This window comes from Dipodomys spectabilis, unplaced genomic scaffold, assembly GCF_019054845.1.
Source record: "Dipodomys spectabilis isolate Male_0828 unplaced genomic scaffold, ASM1905484v1 ptg000289l, whole genome shotgun sequence".
NCBI lineage: Eukaryota > Metazoa > Chordata > Mammalia > Rodentia > Heteromyidae > Dipodomys > Dipodomys spectabilis.
In genome coordinates, this window is record NW_024870966.1 from 3,589,519 (window position 1) to 3,606,225 (window position 16,707).

The 16,707-nt window shown below is 49.6% G+C and overlaps 1 protein-coding gene across 1 annotated transcript in view; it reads left to right on the top strand.

The window, feature by feature from the left end:
- The window catches only part of Htra1 (HtrA serine peptidase 1), a 43,097-nt gene that overhangs the window by 15,586 nt on the left and 10,804 nt on the right, over positions 1-16,707 (top strand). The window contains exons 2-3 of the mRNA XM_042701436.1: positions 2,001-2,100; positions 3,009-3,213. Coding sequence (XP_042557370.1) covers positions 2,001-2,100; positions 3,009-3,213 — 305 coding nt within the window. The remainder of the gene's footprint in view (positions 1-2,000; positions 2,101-3,008; positions 3,214-16,707) is intronic.

A 16,707-nucleotide genomic window follows, 5' to 3' on the forward strand; every position in this document is an offset into this window, starting at 1 on the left:
CAGGCGTGAGTCACTGGCACCTGACTCCAACAGAGTTTTTATGTTCATTTTGCACTGGCTCTGCAAATTCCATAGCCAGTCCTGAATATAGGACAGATCTTTAAAATGCCAAGGGTGTGCTCAGTCTGTTCTTGTGACTGATTTGAATTTGAGGAACACTGTGTTCCCTGTGAATAAAGGAGGATTCATTTCTTTTCCCTCGAATACACTGCGTTCTGTTTTCCAAATTAGCTGCACTTTATCAACTCTGCTGAGAAATTGGATGGTGGGCTGTTCTTGCTGGAAGGGAAGATGGAGTTGTTAATCCTGTGTCCTGGCCCTGATCTCTTGGTCTGGAAGTATGAAGCATAATCTCACAATGGTGTGGACTGCAGGGGACTGCAGGAGGAGAAGGGAGGCCAGCCCCCAGATGCAGAGCATGGAGCTCCGAGCGGAACTCTCAGTGGATAGGATCCCTTCTGCCTCTGCCACTGGCCAGCTCTGACACTTTCAGCCATGGGCTTTCCTTCCCCTATCCTCTGTGTTTCCATCTTTTTGCAGACTGACTGTAAGATCCATCATGCAGGCCTGCAGGAAGACTTAAGAGGTCACATCTGTGTCTAGCATTGTGCTTGGCCCATAGGGAATGTCCTATGGGCATTCCCTACACCTATTGGTGTATTATTTTTCTGCGATTTGATTAGCTGTAGTGGAGGGAAATGAAACATTGCTGGCAGGATGGAAAAATAGACACGTGTGAGGGTTGGGATGGGGTGCAGTGTTTGGGGGACTAAGGAGAGAGTGAGATTCTTGGAGTTTTCAGAAATGTGAGAGGATCCACTTGGAGGTGTTGAATGCACCAGGTGCTAGAGTAGGAGCTGTTCCATCTCTATGTTCTAGGAAGGGAAACCGAGGCTCAACCGGGAAAACAATTGTCTGCAGTGCCACAACTGTAGAAGGGCAGAATGGGGATTTGATGCTTGGAGGCCAGCCTCCCTCTGAAACCACGTGGCATTAACTGGGAGCTAGTGGCTTCTATTTGGGAATGTTGGGCTCAGCCACCCGCCCATCTCTGAAGCTCAGGCAGTGTCATGCATTATTGTCCAGATGGCCTAGACAGTGATCCTTCTATTTATGTCTACTGCACAGCTGGGCTGACAGGCTTGTGCCACTATAACTTGGCTTATTGGTTGATTCCTTATTGATTTTTTTTAGGTACTACTGGGGCCTAAACTTGGCCTCATGCTTCCTAGTCAGATGCTCTACCATTTGAGCCACACTTCTGGTTATAAAATATTTTCTGTAAACCTCAGATTAACAGCCTCCAAGAAGGCCACACTTATGAAGTTGTGTAGTTGACTAGTTGTTTACAAGGATGAGACATGATTCATTCATTATCTTAGGATCAAATCCTGGCAGCTTTAAACTCATAAAGCTATAGGAAACGTTAGCTGTATTTAATGGACCATTTGTTGTGTTAAGAATGAGTAGAGAAAGCATTTATGAGCTGAGTAAGAGTATCCGTGTCTGTAAATTGCTGTGACTAATGCTTATTATTTAGAATGTGTCTGCTTCAAAGCAAAGTCTCAGAACGTAAGGCAGTTTTCATGAGAATTGTTTTGAGATAGGTTCTTTCCTTTCTGCATACCTTTTAAAGCAGGGTTACCAATTTCTATAAAAAACCGTTGAGATTTTCCCTGGGAGCATGCTGGCTACAGAGTCATTTGGGGAAAATCAAAAGTTTTTGGATAGCAAACCTTCACAACAAATAGGGCATCTCTCTGTGTTTATTTGGGTCTTGTTATTGTGATGGCGTTTTTGAGTTCTTAGTATATAAGTCTCAAACATATTTTATTAAATATTTCCCTAAATTATATATATATAATATATATATATATATATAATATAACATATATAATATATATTACATATGTAACACATAATACATATACATAATATATGTGACTAATGTATATAAGGCCCAGCATCATTAATGATTGTGTCTTTACTTTCGTTCTTAGGGCAGGAAGATCCCAATAGTCTGCGTCATAAATATAACTTCATTGCTGACGTGGTAGAGAAGATTGCTCCCGCTGTGGTTCACATCGAGTTGTTCCGCAAGTAAAGCAGCCTGCCAGCCTGCCTGCCTTCCTTCCTTCCTTCCTTCCTTCCTTTCTTTTCTTCCCTCCCTCCCTCCCCCACTCCCTCCCTCCCTCCCTCCCTCCCTCCCTTCTTTCTTTCTTTCTTTCTTCCTTTCTTCCTTTCTTTCTTTCTTCCTTCCTTCCTTCCTTCCTTCCTTTCTTTCTTTTCCTTCCTTCCTTCCTTCCTTCCTTCCTTCCTTTCTCTCTCTCTCTCTCTCTCTCTCTCTCTCTCTTTCTTTCCTTCTCTATAACTTGTGAGGCTCTCTCCCATACATGTTGCCCTTTAGCAAAACATGGGAGCTATATTTGAAACACATTAAAGTGTCAAAATGTCATTGAATAGATTTCTACACCCCGATAAAACACATTTCTCCCTCAGGACATTTTTCCATCTGACTATTTAAACTACATTCTTAGCCCTTCAGATATTTTAAGAATCTTTGGCTCTGAAGAGATTCCCAAATAATATTTCCTAAATGGAATTCTTTTGATGTGTTGCAAAAAAAAATTGGCTTAATACTGTTTTGAAGCTATCTGAGCTTGTTTGCAAAGCAGTGATCCTTAGATGTGAGTGGCTCTCGCAGAACCGAGATCTTGACTATCTGGATGCACCTGTAGGAAGGAGGATCACAGTTCAAGGCCAGTCCTGGTGCCAACACAGGAGACCTTATTGAAAAGAGTAAAAGCTGTAACTATAGCTAAAAAGGATGGGAAGAGTGGTTCAAGTGCTAGGATATCTGCCTCGCAAGCGCGAGGCCCTGAGTTCAAAACCCCAGTATTGTCTCCCCACAAAACTATCTATAGCCCAGAAATCGTCTTAACTGCTCAGTGTGTGGAAGTGTTCACGTGAAGGGGCGTCAGGGGTGACTGCTCTCCTGTGCATTGCAGGCTTCCTTTCTCCAAGAGGGAGGTGCCGGTGGCCAGTGGGTCTGGCTTCATCGTGTCAGAAGATGGGCTGATCGTGACCAACGCCCACGTGGTAACCAACAAGCACCGGGTCAAGGTTGAGCTGAAGAATGGAGCCACCTACGAGGCCAAGATCAAAGATGTGGATGAGAAGGCTGACATTGCATTGATCAAAATCGACCACCAGGTGAGCCCAGTGCCACCTAATGGTGTCCCCGCCACAGAGTGCAGCTCTTAGATGCCCAAGTCATAAACCCAGGGCCTGGGAAGGTGGCTCAGTGGTAGAGTGCTTGCCTAGCATGCATGAAGCCCTGGGTTCGATTCCTCAATACCACATAAACAGGAAAAAAGAGCTAACGACAAATTGTAGTAAGCCTTGTGCGCTTATTAAAAGTTGTTTAAAAAAACAAAACAAAACACAAAACCGTGGCCAAACCTGAGGCAGCAAAGGGAGTGGAGGTTTTCCGGGCACCTGGGTTCTCAGGGCGAGTGCTGAGGCTGCTGGGCCGCTGGGCCCGGGGCTTGAGGAGTGTGGGCTGGTGCCAAGGGAAGGAAGGAAGAGCTGGCTGCCAGACTGGAGAGTTTCAGAGCAGGGTTCCAACTGTTTGAAAAGCCTAGCAATAGTTTGTAAAGAATTAGTAGGTAAGTGGCAAAAATGGGGTGTTCCTCCTCTTCCTCATACTGCAGCATCTGCTACAAATCCTTGTTCATCTCTACAAAGATGCCATGTGTGCATAATGTGCGTGGAAGGTGCTGGGTTTGGATGAGCCATCCAAACAGGCCTCCCAAATTATTAGAGGACTTTTTTTTCTTTCTTTTCCTCTCTCCCTCCCTTCCTTTCTTCTTGTCTTTCTTTCTTTCACTCTCCCTCTCCTTCTCTTGCCTTTGGTGGGACAGTACCAAGGTTTTGAACTCAGGACCTCAAGTACCCTATCACTCCAAATTCTTTTTTGTTTTGTTTTCCACATAGGGTCTCTTGTATTTGCCTAGGAATTGGCCTTGGACTGTATATCTATGTGTGCGTGTCTGTGTGTAATGTGTATGTGTGGTGTGTGTGTATCTGTGTCTGTTTCTGTGTGTATGTCCGTGTGTATCTATGTGTTTGTATATGTATCTCTCTATGTGTATGATGTATGTGGTGTGTGTGTGTATGTGTGTGTGTCATGGCTGACCACCACCCACCGGAAGCCGTTCTGTGAGTTCTTGGGGCTGATCAGGATGCAGTCCCAGGTGCGATTGGGAACATTCTGGAACAGGATCAGCTGCCCTTCCTCCCGAAGGCGCTCACTCAGGGTGTAGTCGACGATGGCCACCTCCTTCACTTTTCATTGCATGTAGCTGAGCTCATAGGTGTGAATTGTGGCACCTGGATTGTTGGTTGAGATGAGGATTGTTAATTTTTTGCCTATGTGGTCCTTAACTCCACCTCCTGAGTAGATATCTGGGATTATAGTAATATACTACCTTGTTGTCCTTCAACCCCTATCCTCACAGTCTGCTTCCCAAGTTGCCAGGATTACAGACAAAAGCCACCATGCCCAGCTCAAACCAAAGTTTTGGGAACTTTGAATTAAAACAAAGTCAGTGGATTTCTTTCCTTTAGAAGGTAACACGCTAATGTGTATGTGACTGGGTTATAAAAAAGGGAGTCAACATAAGTATTGTTTTTTGGGTGGGGAACAAAACAGACATGGTGAACTTAGGGTGGGTATTGCTGTGTTTGAAATGCTGCTTTTGTGTTGCGGGGTGTAGCTGGGTGATCGAGTGCTAGCGTCACTTGGATTAGTAGAGAAGGCCCTGGGTTCCATCTCTAGCATTCCACACACAACACAGGGGGATGGGCCACAAAAATGCCTTCCCTTCGAATGTCATCCCGAGTCATTTTTGCTCTACTTGTTTAGCAAGGTCGTCATGCCTGAAACTCCTTCCAGCTCTTAATGGAGCCTCAGCGGAAATTCTCCCTTGTATTGATTGTAGAGTCTTATTTCAATCGATGCGTGCTATGCGCAGTGAGACTGCATCTTCTGCTTTCTTCACACCCCGAGATTTCCCACATTCAGGTGGGAGGGAGAGCTGGGCTCAGCTGGAGTCTTCAGACTGAGAGCAGGAGGGGTCTCCAATCACCTCGCCTGGCTGGTGGCAAGGAGACCAACCATGCGCTCCAGGCCCATTAGAGGACACAGCTCTGTGCACGCTTTGGGCAGTAGGATTGTGGGTCCTCCCCTCTCCCCGCCCCCCCCCCCCCCGGCTTTTTAAACAGCACAAGGCTGAGGTCCAAGCACAGACTCTTTCATAGCTAACCTTCCAGAAGAGCACAGGCTCGAATGTTCACACTCTTTCCCTGGCCATGTTCCCTTAGCCCTCTCTGAAGCCCTGTGGTCAGGGAGCAGTTGTGAGGCTCGGGTAGGTGTGTGCTTCCTGCCCATGTGAGCCACTGCAGTTTGTCAGGTTACAATGAGGTGCTATTTCTGCTCAGTCACTGTAGAATTTCTAGTGACAACTTCTTTTAAAATGTGTTCACTGGTCACAAGTGAATTGGGCAAGTTCTTCTTTCCTCTCCCCACCCCCTTTTTTTTTCTTTCTACTGGTACCAGTGCCTGAACTCAGGGATTCATGCTTGCTCAGCATTCTTGCTCGTGATTGGTGCTCTACCACTTGAGCCATGACTCCAGCTCAGCTTTTTGCTAACTAATAGGAGATGGCATCTTACAGACTTTTCTGCCCACGCTAGCTTTGAACTTTGTTCTTCCAGGTCTCAGTGTCCTGAGTAACTAACAGTACAAGTGTGACTCACTGGTGCTCAGCTTCAGACTTCCTCTCTAATGTTACTTAGTCTGTAAGATGGCTGCATTAGTCACTTTCTACTGAGGAAGAAACAGGGCTCAGAGAACTTAGTAACCTGTCTGAGGCCACACAGCTCTACCTGATTACCCCAGCTAGGCCTCAGTTCTCTTAAGTGCCCAGGTACCAGGGCAGGGATGGAGCCTGGTGTTGGCATGGGATGGAGCCTCTCGACCTTAAGTAAGCTGTGTGAAGGCTGACCCTTCTTTAGGGACACCGCTAGAAAGGGTGTCCAGGATGTGGTGGGGACACCGGAAGGAGGCCGGCCAGAATAGCAGAGCCTGTGGCCACTTGTGGGACTTGCAGCCCAACGGAGCCCATGGAGGACGGCCAGCGTGAAGCCCACGGCCATCCGCAGGCGGGGTGCTGGGCTTCGGGTGCTGGCCTGCCCGGTGTGGGCACTCCTCCACAGTGTGATTCCGTGTTGGCATGTGTGGGCGCAGGCCGGGCCGCTGTGTCTGCCCGGCCTAGTCTTTTCCCATTGGGAGCCTGCGTTGCCCTGGCGTGTCCCGGCACGGAGTGGAAGATCCCAGCGGATGAGGGGTGCAGAGGTTTGGAGCTGCTTGTGTGCTCCCCGGGAGTGGAGCGCTTGCCAGCAGCATGCTGTTGGACATGTGTTGCCAGCCCCACACAAAGGAGCTGGAAACTGGAAATTGAGCTGATGTGGCTGTTCAGCATTGGAAAGGAAAGGATATTAAATTGCAAGACACTCACACAAAGCCTGCTTTCCATTCACCAAACTGCTTTTCTTTCCTTTTTTTTTTTTTGCTGATAGGAGTAGGGAGGGAAAAAGCATATCTTCCAGCCTTTCTTTGTTCTGTTTCCTTCCTCCCCCTCCCCCTCCCCCTCCCCCCCCCACCCCCCACCCCCCACCCCCTTCTCCCCCCTCCCCCCTCCCCCCTCCCCCTTCTCCCCCCTCCCCCCTCCCCCCTCCCCCTTCCCCCTCTCCCTCCCCTCCCCCTCCCCTCCCCCTCCCCCTCCCTTCCCCTTCCCCCTCCCCCCTCCCCTCCTCTCCTCCTCCCCTCCCCCTCCCCCTCCCCTCCCCCCTTCCTCCTCCCCCCTCCCCCCTTCCCCTCCCCTTTTTTGGTCAGTCATGGGGCTTGAACTCTGGGCCTGGGCACTGTCCCTCAGCTCTTCAGCTCACTTGAGCCACAGCAGCACTTCCGGCTTTTTTCTGTTTATGTGGTGCTAAGGAATTGAACCCAGGGCCTCATGCATGCAAGGCAAGCACTCTACCACTGAGCCACCTTCCCAGCCCTCTCTCTCTCTTCCCTCCCCTGCCCTCCCCTCCTCTCCCCTCTCCTCTCTTCCCCTCCCCTCCCCTCCTCTCGCCCCTTCCCTCTCCTCTCCTCCCCTCCCTTCACTCCCTTCTCCTCTTCTCTTTTTCTTTTCCTGGGCTAGGGATTGAACTTGGCGCCTCCCTTAGCTTTTTTTCCGTTCAAGTTGGAGCACCGGCTCTACCACCACCTGAGCTACAGCTCCACTTCCAGCGTTTTGGGTATTTAACTGGAGAGAAGAGTCTCATGGACTCTCCTGCCTGGGCTGGCTTTGAACTGTGATCCTCAGGTCTCAGCTTGCTGAGTAGCTAGGATTATAGATGTGAGTCACCAGCACCCGCCTTGTTCCATCATTTTGACGAGTGGTTTGCAGGGAGAGGGTCTGGCTTGTGAGGAGGCTGTTTGACAGGACCTGGCTCTCCAGGTGGGTGTAAAGGGAATCTGCGTTAGCTTGCGCCTGCTCAGAGAGAAGACAGAAAGTGGGTTCCAAGGAGAAAAATCATTCCCGACGTCACCTTGGTATGGAAGACCACGACAGCCTCTCCCCAGGGCCACTTAAGGATAATGTTAGCGTGGCTGCCCGCCGTGTCCACAGGCCCCGGGACCGGCGTGGTGGCTTGTCAGTCTGGGCCCCATCCCCCCAGTTCAGTGAGTTCAGTTGCACATCTCCCCACGACTCACTGCCATTGTCCTTCCTGGGCCCAGCGTGCGCGACTCTCTCCCTGGAATAGAAGGCGTGGTGGACACCTGTTGTCATCGTCCCCTTGCTGTCTGTATCTCCTTTTGCTAGGAGCCGCAGCCAGCCTTTCACCTGGAGGTCTGCTTCTCCCATGGACAGCTGGATGAGGCCTTCTGCCCCAGGGTTCATACCTCGTGGCCAGCTTGTGGGGTGGACACGTGGCGGGCTGGTGAGCACGTGCTCTCCTGGGAACTGGAAGCCACAGCTGGATGCTGCAATGGAGAGCCCAGCCAGCAAGGCTGCAGCTGCGGAGCCTGGCCCGAGCCCGAGCCTCTGCCTTCGAAGCTACTGGGTTCACACTTCCTCCTCTAGCAGTGCAGGGACTCGAAGCTGCTGGGCTTGCGGTTGCTAGAGATGTTTCTGGGCTTTGTTTCTCTCTGTGTGCTGCCTGGGGAGACCCCAGAGAGCTGAGGGAGCAGGCCCCTCCTCCTGGCCTGCTATCCCCTGCCCCTCGAAGGAGGAGAGTGTCCCGGACAGATTCACCCTCCAAACTGGCCAGCCTTCTTCTGTGCTCCTGTCCTAGGATTGGAACTGGGGACCCTAGATGGGGCCAGTGTGGGCCTGAGGAGTGTGTGTGTATGTGAGTGTGTGTGTGTGTGTGTGCAGCGCAGGAAGTAGAGTCATGTCACATGTAAACATCTTAATAGAAAGCAGCTTGGAGGGCAAGTGAGTTCAGCTTCGGATACAAACGACTTCCAAATGTGTTTAATGTGAGCCACTGACCATGTGTGCAAAGTATTTCTAACTTTCCTCCAATGGCAGTGTTTTGTTCATGCAGTTTCTTTTCTTTTCTTTTTTGTTTCCTGAGCAGTTTAGACAGAAACAGATACGAAAAAGTAGATCCAGGCGCTGGTGGCTTATGCCTGTAATCCTAGCTACTCAGGAGGCTGAGATCTGAGGATCGAGGTTCAAAGCCAGCCCAGGTAGGAGAGTTCATGGGACTCTTTATCTCCAATAAACCACCAGAAAACCCGAAGTGGCTCTGTGGCTCAAGTGGTAGAGGACTTACCTTGAACTGAAGAGCTGAGGGACAGTGCCCAGTCCCAGAGTTCAAGCCCCACAACTGACCCCCCGCCCCCCCAAAAAGCAGGCCACTTGGTTTCTTTAGGCCAGAGCCCAGGGAGGTGGTGGAGAAAGTGGGAGGGGAAGTTACCTGGGTTACAGCTGCTCTTCAAGCTGTCATTCTTTCCATGGTGGCCTGCGGCTTCGACATGAAAGCTTGATGCAGCTCCCAGTGTTCTCCTGACTAAGATGACCCCAGTAAAGGGAGGGAGGGGACTCCCTTCTGTCCCCACCCCTCTCCACAGCTGTCCCTCTTCAGGGCCTTGACTGTCCTCTCCTGTGTCTTCTTCCAGAACCTTCCTACCTTACCTGCCCCCTCACCCTGCCCCAGTTTTCGGGGCTGCAGTTACCTCCTACCTCAGGTTCCCTCCTTGGCACCCCAGAACGTACGTAGCCAAACCTCATAAACTGCCTCTCCCATCCCATCCCAATACCATTTTCCTCTTCATTTCTTTTTCACAATTATTGTCTTTCTTAATTACTTTTTTTTTTTTTTTTTTGCTGGTCATGGGGCCTGTACTCTAGGCTTGGACACTGTCCCTCAGCTCTTCAGCTCAAGGCTAGCACTCTACCACTTGAGCCTCAGTGCCACTTTCGCCTTTTTCTGCTTATGTGGTGCTGAGGACTTGAATCCAGGACCCCATGCATGCAAGGCCAGCGCCCTACTACTGAGCCACCTTCTCAGCCCCTTAATTACTTTTTTAAAAAAGTTTAATTTGTTTATGTTTTCTGCCAGCTTTAACTCAGGGTCTGGGCGCTGTCCTTGAGCTGCTTTTGTTCGAGGCTAGCACTCTACCACTTGAGCCACAGCACCACTTAAGACTCTTTTGGGTAGTTAGAGATAGGAGTCTCAGGGCCTTTTATGCCCAGGCTGGCTTCAAACAGCGATCCTTATACTTCAGCCTCCTGAGTAGCTAGGAATACAGGTGTGAACCATTGGTGCCCAACCCGTTGATAGTTTTGATTCAGCTTTTATCTCCGCTGCTGCTTAAGCGTGAGGGACACGTTTGTCTCACCTGTCAGGTAAGCATGCATTTTGGGGCATCTTCTCAGAAGAAAGCCAGGCTCACGCTGCTCTATGCAGGGGAGGGGCGGGAGGAGAACGCCCAGGGCTGTTCTGCTTTCAGGAGAGGCGAGGAGAGGCGAGGCAGCCCAGAGCGGGCCCACTGTACTGCTGGCGTTGGGTGGACACAAGGGCTGTGCTAGTTCCGCTGCTCCAAAGTGCTGATGAGGCTGCGGGTTCTCCTGTGGATGCTTTTCCCTGATGCGGCCATGAGGTAAATATTTGGAAATCGCCTTCCAGGCTTGAGGTGGTTTTCTTCCGGCCCCAGGCCACCTTGGGCCCAGCAGCTTCCATAGACCCGTTTGAAGTGGCTGAACTGCAGCCTCTTGGTGCTGGGCTGCTTTGTTTGCTGAGGGTTCTCTTACTGCTGAGCCTGCTGACAGCTCAGAAGGCTGACACTTGATCATGGAGTTCAGAGCAGGGTCACGTGGGGCAGTGGTGACAGGACTGGGCCTTTGCCATCCAAGCCTCTGAAGGCCTGGCTGTCCGAATCTGGCTAGAGGCTTGGTGGATCTGTCCTGAGTTATCTGAGTGAGGAGGGTCTCGGGGGGCCGGGGACTGGGGGCCAGGGAGGGGGTGGGTGAGGCTAGTGACTCATGCAGTTCTCCTCAGACAACCTGATTGTGAAAGAGTGCTGACTAAGACCCATGTTTGTCCAAAAGTAACTCAGATAACACAGCCCAGCATCTTCCATAGTCTATCTTGAGTGATAACTCAATCCCAGAAGGCAAGTGTCAGGAGCCAGGCTCAGCACCGAGCGCTCTGTTACTTCTCAGCTTGCTCTGGGTTTTTCCATTTGGATGCTTTCCCCCTGCTCCCTGGGCATGCCTCTTTTAGTGCTCTTTTTCTCTCCCAGAATGGAGCAATTGTGGGTTCCCCCTGCATTCGCTAAGGATGTTGTAGAACCTGGGGCGTTCTGAGGCTCCTATTACTGGGTTGATTTTGAGCATATTTAGGGAGGTGGGATGGCTATTTCAGGAGGGAATAGAAGTCCAGAATGGCGTGGGAGCTGGCTTGTATTCTGTTCTGCCAGCCTCTGCCCAGAGGCAAATGGGTCCTTGTTCTGAGCGAGGCTCTTCTTGGCATGTGAAAATCTTTCAGTTCCTCAAGCTCAGAACTGGAGCCCTGTGTGTTCTCTGGCCCCTTTTCAAGAACTCCGTTGATTGTTAAGGAAATTCTTTGACTCTTTTTTTTTCTCTTAATATGGTAGTGCTTTTACCCCCCTCTCTCCACTCTGGCACTTTCTACAGAATTCCATGAAGACTATTATTTATGGTTTGGATAAAAGCAGTTCCCAGGTCACTGGGAATGGATTTGTAGATGCCCCACTGGGAATGCCTGCTGTCCTCACTCAGGGGAGACATAATGGGTTCCATGTAAGAGTTTCATGAATGTGTGACAGCATACAGAATTAACCTGTGACCTAAATCTGGCCCTCCATTGGTGGTTTTAAAGTTTTATTGAAACCCAGTCATGTTTCCTTCCTGCCCCAGTAAATTTGAATGGTTGTGACAGAGACTGTGTGGCCTATGGAACCTACAAATTTGTCTGGTATTTCACAGAGCTAGTTTGTCAACTGCAGGGCAGGTAGTGACCTTGTCGCAAAGTTTCTGGAAGTGGCTGGAGAGTATGCTCAGGCAGATTGAGCCAGGTGAAATTCGACTAAGGTAATAAAGGGAATGAGACTGAGAAGTGGGTTTTGTTTACCCTTTGTGTCAGAAGGAGTTTGCCTTTTTTTTTGGAAGATGAAGCTATGGCCTTGCCAGATTCTGCAGAGGGAGTCCTTATGTTTACCCACTTCTCTGTGATGTTGGTAGAAAGAAGTTTACCAGAATTCCAAGATGTTTCCATTCTGATCCAACTTGCAGATCTTTCTGGATCTTTTAAGGCTTGACTCATCCATTTCAGTTGTTCCCTATTCGTTTGCTGATTTTATGCATTCTTACTGAGCATCTGCCTTAGCCAAATACTATTAGGTGCTGACAATATACTGACAATGAGCAAAAGCCATGGAGTTAAAGATTTAGAATGGAAGGAAAGTGGGATGGGAAAAATATGGGAACAATTACAGTGAAGGAGACAAAGAAACGGAGAGGTAGGAAGCGTGAGGAGAAGCCTTTGAAGAAGGTGGAGGCAGGGGAATGAATCTGACGAAGTGAGCTCCAGCTGAGCTGGGCAGACAGGGCCAGCCATGGAGGCGGTGAGGAGAGGATGGGGGAATGACCTAAGCTGGGCAGAGAAGTCTGCCCAGCCTGAAGAACCTAGATCTTAGATTTGTAGGTGCCCCACTGAGATTGTCTTCTGTCCTCTTCATTTAAGGGGAAACTTACTTCTAGTGCATTTATGCTAGCCTCCCGGAGTACAAGCTCACATTTGTGCTTAGCTGATTTCTCTGTGTGTCATCTGTGTTTTTTTTTCACTGACCTTGAATCTTTGAGATTCCTTCTTATACTCTGAGAAGCTCCAGAGTCTTATGAAGTCAGTTTCATGAGAGTCTGACAATCATCTGGTGGCCTTTCACCGTCTTGGCAGGAGGGTGGAATTTCCCACTGCTGCTTTCCTAAAACTATCCAGACCTCTTTCTGTGGTGAATGGAGGACCGATTACTCTATGAAGCGTGCCAATCAACAATTTAGTTTTGTTACGTAACATACCAGAACTTGATAGCAGTAACATTTCAAATATGTGGTATTCCCCCATTTGTCCGCCAAGCAGCTCACAGAGGGGTATCGGCCGCTCCCTCTGTCTCTGTTTTATGTCATGGCTATATATGTAATTGTAATATCATCTTTGTCACTGGCCATCTCAAGTTAAGTGTATAGAATGGTTAAGCATCTTTTCAAACCTTTTTAAAAGAATGGTAGATCCTGAGCGACTTCCCGGGATCCAGGGCCCACACAGGCTCTTAAGCGGTCCTGACTACTGAAGAGCCAGAGCACCTATAGCTCAGCTGGGCAGATGGTGGAGGGGCTGGACTCAGAGGTCCCTGGACACTTACCCTGACTGAAATGCCAAAACCTCTCGGCAACGGAAGTGTCACTCGCTTTTAAGATCCCAAGGGAAGTTTTTGTTGGTGGGGATGGGGGAGGGGTTTGAACATAGGGCCTTACTCTTGCTAGGCAAATGCTTCAGAACTCAAGCCCTGCCTCCAGTCCCTTGATGGTTTATTTGACAGATCTGCCTTCTTTCTTCTTCCATTTAATTGATTTTTATAGATCTAGATAGCGCATCTGCCGTGGCTTTGGCCTTGTAGCGGCGGTAGCATTGGCAGTGTTCATGCTGAGGTCAGTGGACAAAAGGGAGTGGATCAAAGGGGCTGAAGACAAAAGTGGGACTTGACCGTGTTTTTCCTCTTCTGGATGCCACAGAACCTAGACAGCCACTGGCTGCTTGGCTCCCGTATACAGCTGTTGACATTTTGTGGTCTAAACAAGAGTAGGAGGATATTTGGAATGGCAAACATTTCGTGATCTGTCGTAAAGGAGACTAAATATTATGGGCGTTCATAAACAGAGAGGAAAAAGGCGATCTCCGCATTTGCTTTTGCGTTCTTTCTCTTCTTTCGCACAGCCATCCTGTGTGTTTGCCTCCCTTTTCTCTCCTTTATCTCTCACTTCTTTGGTTCCCCATTTGCCCATCCACCCTGCTTTTCTGCCCCATTGGCAGATAGCGGTAATGACACACCAGCTGGGGACACCCTTCTTCTCACCTGGACGTGTGGGTGGCCTCAGTGATCCTGTTAGCCCAGCTTTCCTGTTCTGGCCTCCTGGCCTGGTCTTACCTGTGCAATTACTACAGCTGTATCAGCTCATTTTCAAGGTCATCCTCTTGACCTTCTCATCACCAATGATCTTCCTCTCTAATCCAGACCCCGAGCATCTCACTCGAGGTTCACTTACGTACTCCCCTGGCAGGTGGCCTTATAGGAGTCTGACTTGCCTAGTTACTAGCTCTGGTCTTCAGCAAGGTCCCATACTCTGAGGTCGCCGTGCTAATTTTATCTCTGAATTTGAGTCGTGTCGTAATCATCCAATGAGGTGATGGGGTGTGTTCAGACAGCTTGATGCCTTGGCTTGGGCACAGTTCCTTCTTTTCTTTCCCCAGGATGGCGCCTGCCCTTCCCTCTCACTTGCCTCCATAGACTCCTGACCTTGCCCGATCTTTTCTCCTGTGTCTGGGCAGTGACTGTCATTCATCCCTACAAGTGTGGGCACGGGTTGGTTTGGGGTTGTGTCACACCTCACAGCATCTCAGGGCAGTGTGTGGTGCAGAGCCTGGGTGACAAGGCCACAGAGTGCTCTGTAGGTCTCTGAGCTGCGGCGTTTCTCCCACTCAGATCTAAGGAACTGCTATGGACATGCCTTCGAGACCCATTGTCTGTGAGTCAGGGTGGTGGGCCCTGGGTGCACTGGGCTTGGGTTCTGAAGCTGCTGGTGGAGCATTGGATTGTGAAGGCAATCAAGAGTCTGTGCTTAGCCAGGCGCTGGTGGCTCACGCCTGTAATCCTAACTACTCAGGAGGCTGGGATCTGAAGATCACGGTTTAAAACCAGTCCGGACAGGAAAGTCCATGAGACTCTTATCTCCAATTAACCACCAGAAAACCAGAATAGGTGCTGTGGTTCAAGTGGTAGAACCCTCGCCTTAAGCTGAAGAGCTCAGGGACAGTGCCCAGTTCCAGAGTTCAAACCCCATGACCGACAAAAAAATAAAAACCAAAAGTCTGTGCTTGCTGCTCTGGGAATACAATCTTCATTCTCAAAGGACTATGACAACACTAGCAAAAAAAAAAAAAAAATCAGGATAGGCTTAGTGTAGAAGGAAAAAAAAAAGTTTTATTTTATTTTGCACTTGGGTCCTATAGATGGATGCTATAACTGGATGTCAGCAAAGCATTGATTCATCTGACCATGGTCTCCCTCCACCTGTCCGCTGCCCTCACGCGTGTGTGTTCTCCATCCCTCCTTAGCCAGGCTAGAGCACTCTCTCCACTCAAGGGAGTCCTTAGAGGCTGGCGTGCCCCCAGGGATTCTTCCACCTCCAGTCTGGTTTTCGTAGGAGGTACATGGGTTCCATGGTGGGTCTGGGGGGCACACCATTTCTTCCACTGCATTTTTTTAAAGGAAAATGAAAGGTTAGCATAACTGTTTCCAGAAGGCACATTGAATCACCAAGTTGAGTTGCAGCCAGTGGCTGCAACATAAGCCTTTGAAGCAAACTTCAGCCAACACGGGGCCAGCCTGGAAGCCTCAGCTATTAAACACGTGTGTGCTGGGCAGCTGGCAGATACAGTAGATTCTGCAGATTCAGCAGTGAAAAAAAAAATATATATATATTTGTAACTGAGGAGTACTTTGTACCTTTCAAAGGAGACAAAGAAGCGACTGACTTGGCTCATTAGATTAAAAACAAGTTGCCAGTTTTTCCTTAATTTTGGCTCTATTGGTCTGTTTTTATTGCATCCAAAAATGAGGTTGCAACAAAATGAGCTGTTAGCTGAAGCACAGCTAGTGATGGCGTGTGGCTTTTTGTGTTTCTCTCGGCAGTGACCAGCCAACTACTATCTGGAGAATTCCAGACACCACTTTTTCTCTGCTTTGTTGGGAGTCATCTGACCCCATGAGGGGTTGTATGCAAAGGGATTTATTAAGGCTCCCCATCCCCCGTGCCTTTTTGATCTTACCCATTACACTATTGTCAGCTCATAGATTTTGGGAAACAGCCAGTTGTTCTGGAAAGAACCCTAATTGTCAAAGCTGAGATGATGTGGCGATCACCTGACTCAGCTCCCCGGGAAGCTGTATGCCAGCTTGGGTAGTAGCAGATCTCAGTTTCTCCCAGCTGCTTTTACTGAGTTTGATGACACCAGTTAGTATCATGGGGTCTCCTGCTGCTGGGGTAATCGCTTACCTTCTAGACACCTCTTTTCTGCTGGAATTCCAAGTTCCTGGTTTCCACCAGTTTATGAGTAGGGCCGTGACAACCAATAGTGAAGGAGTTACTGTTGAAGGTCTCTTGTCTGTGGAGAGTTTGGCCAAGCAAGAGCTGTTGGCCCTCCCGGTGGGATCCAAGGTCTCCTTCTACTCTGTAGTATGGAGCCTCAGAGCTCCTCTTCTGCCTCACAGTTTGTATGAGTCTGACTTGCTAGCCTTCCACCCAGTGGGAGAGTGACATGAGCAATGGGACCAGTAGGCCTTTTTTTACCCCTGCCAGGGCCTTCCCAGCTGTCAAGAGGATTGACTTTTGCCCTGTTTACTTCTTAGGCGAGCTGTGAGGCTCCAGCAAGATGGGGAGATGTGTGAAGTGTTTGTCAGGAAGAGGGGCTGGCGTCTTCGTTTTCGAGATGGCCTGTGGCTGGTATGGCTTCAAAGGGAGTCTCAGACAGAGTGTCTGCTGCTGGGATCCTGGAGACGGCTTTGATGTGGGTGGCGTGGGGAGCAGCTTGCAGACGGATGCAGGGTAGAGCAGGGCATGGCGTTAGGCCGGGTGTCACGGGCAGGATGCGAGTGGACCTCAGCGCGTAAGGCCGCACTGCAGATCGGGTTGGGACGTGGCTGTGCCTTGCAGCCATGTGTGCGTTTTATCTTCCCCATGTCTTCCCCACCCCTGTGGTACATATGTCTAGACAGCAGTGGAGTTAAAAGCTCAATTACTGAGCAGGAATTTGGCCAGCGGAGCTGTAGCTGCCGAGCAGACGGCC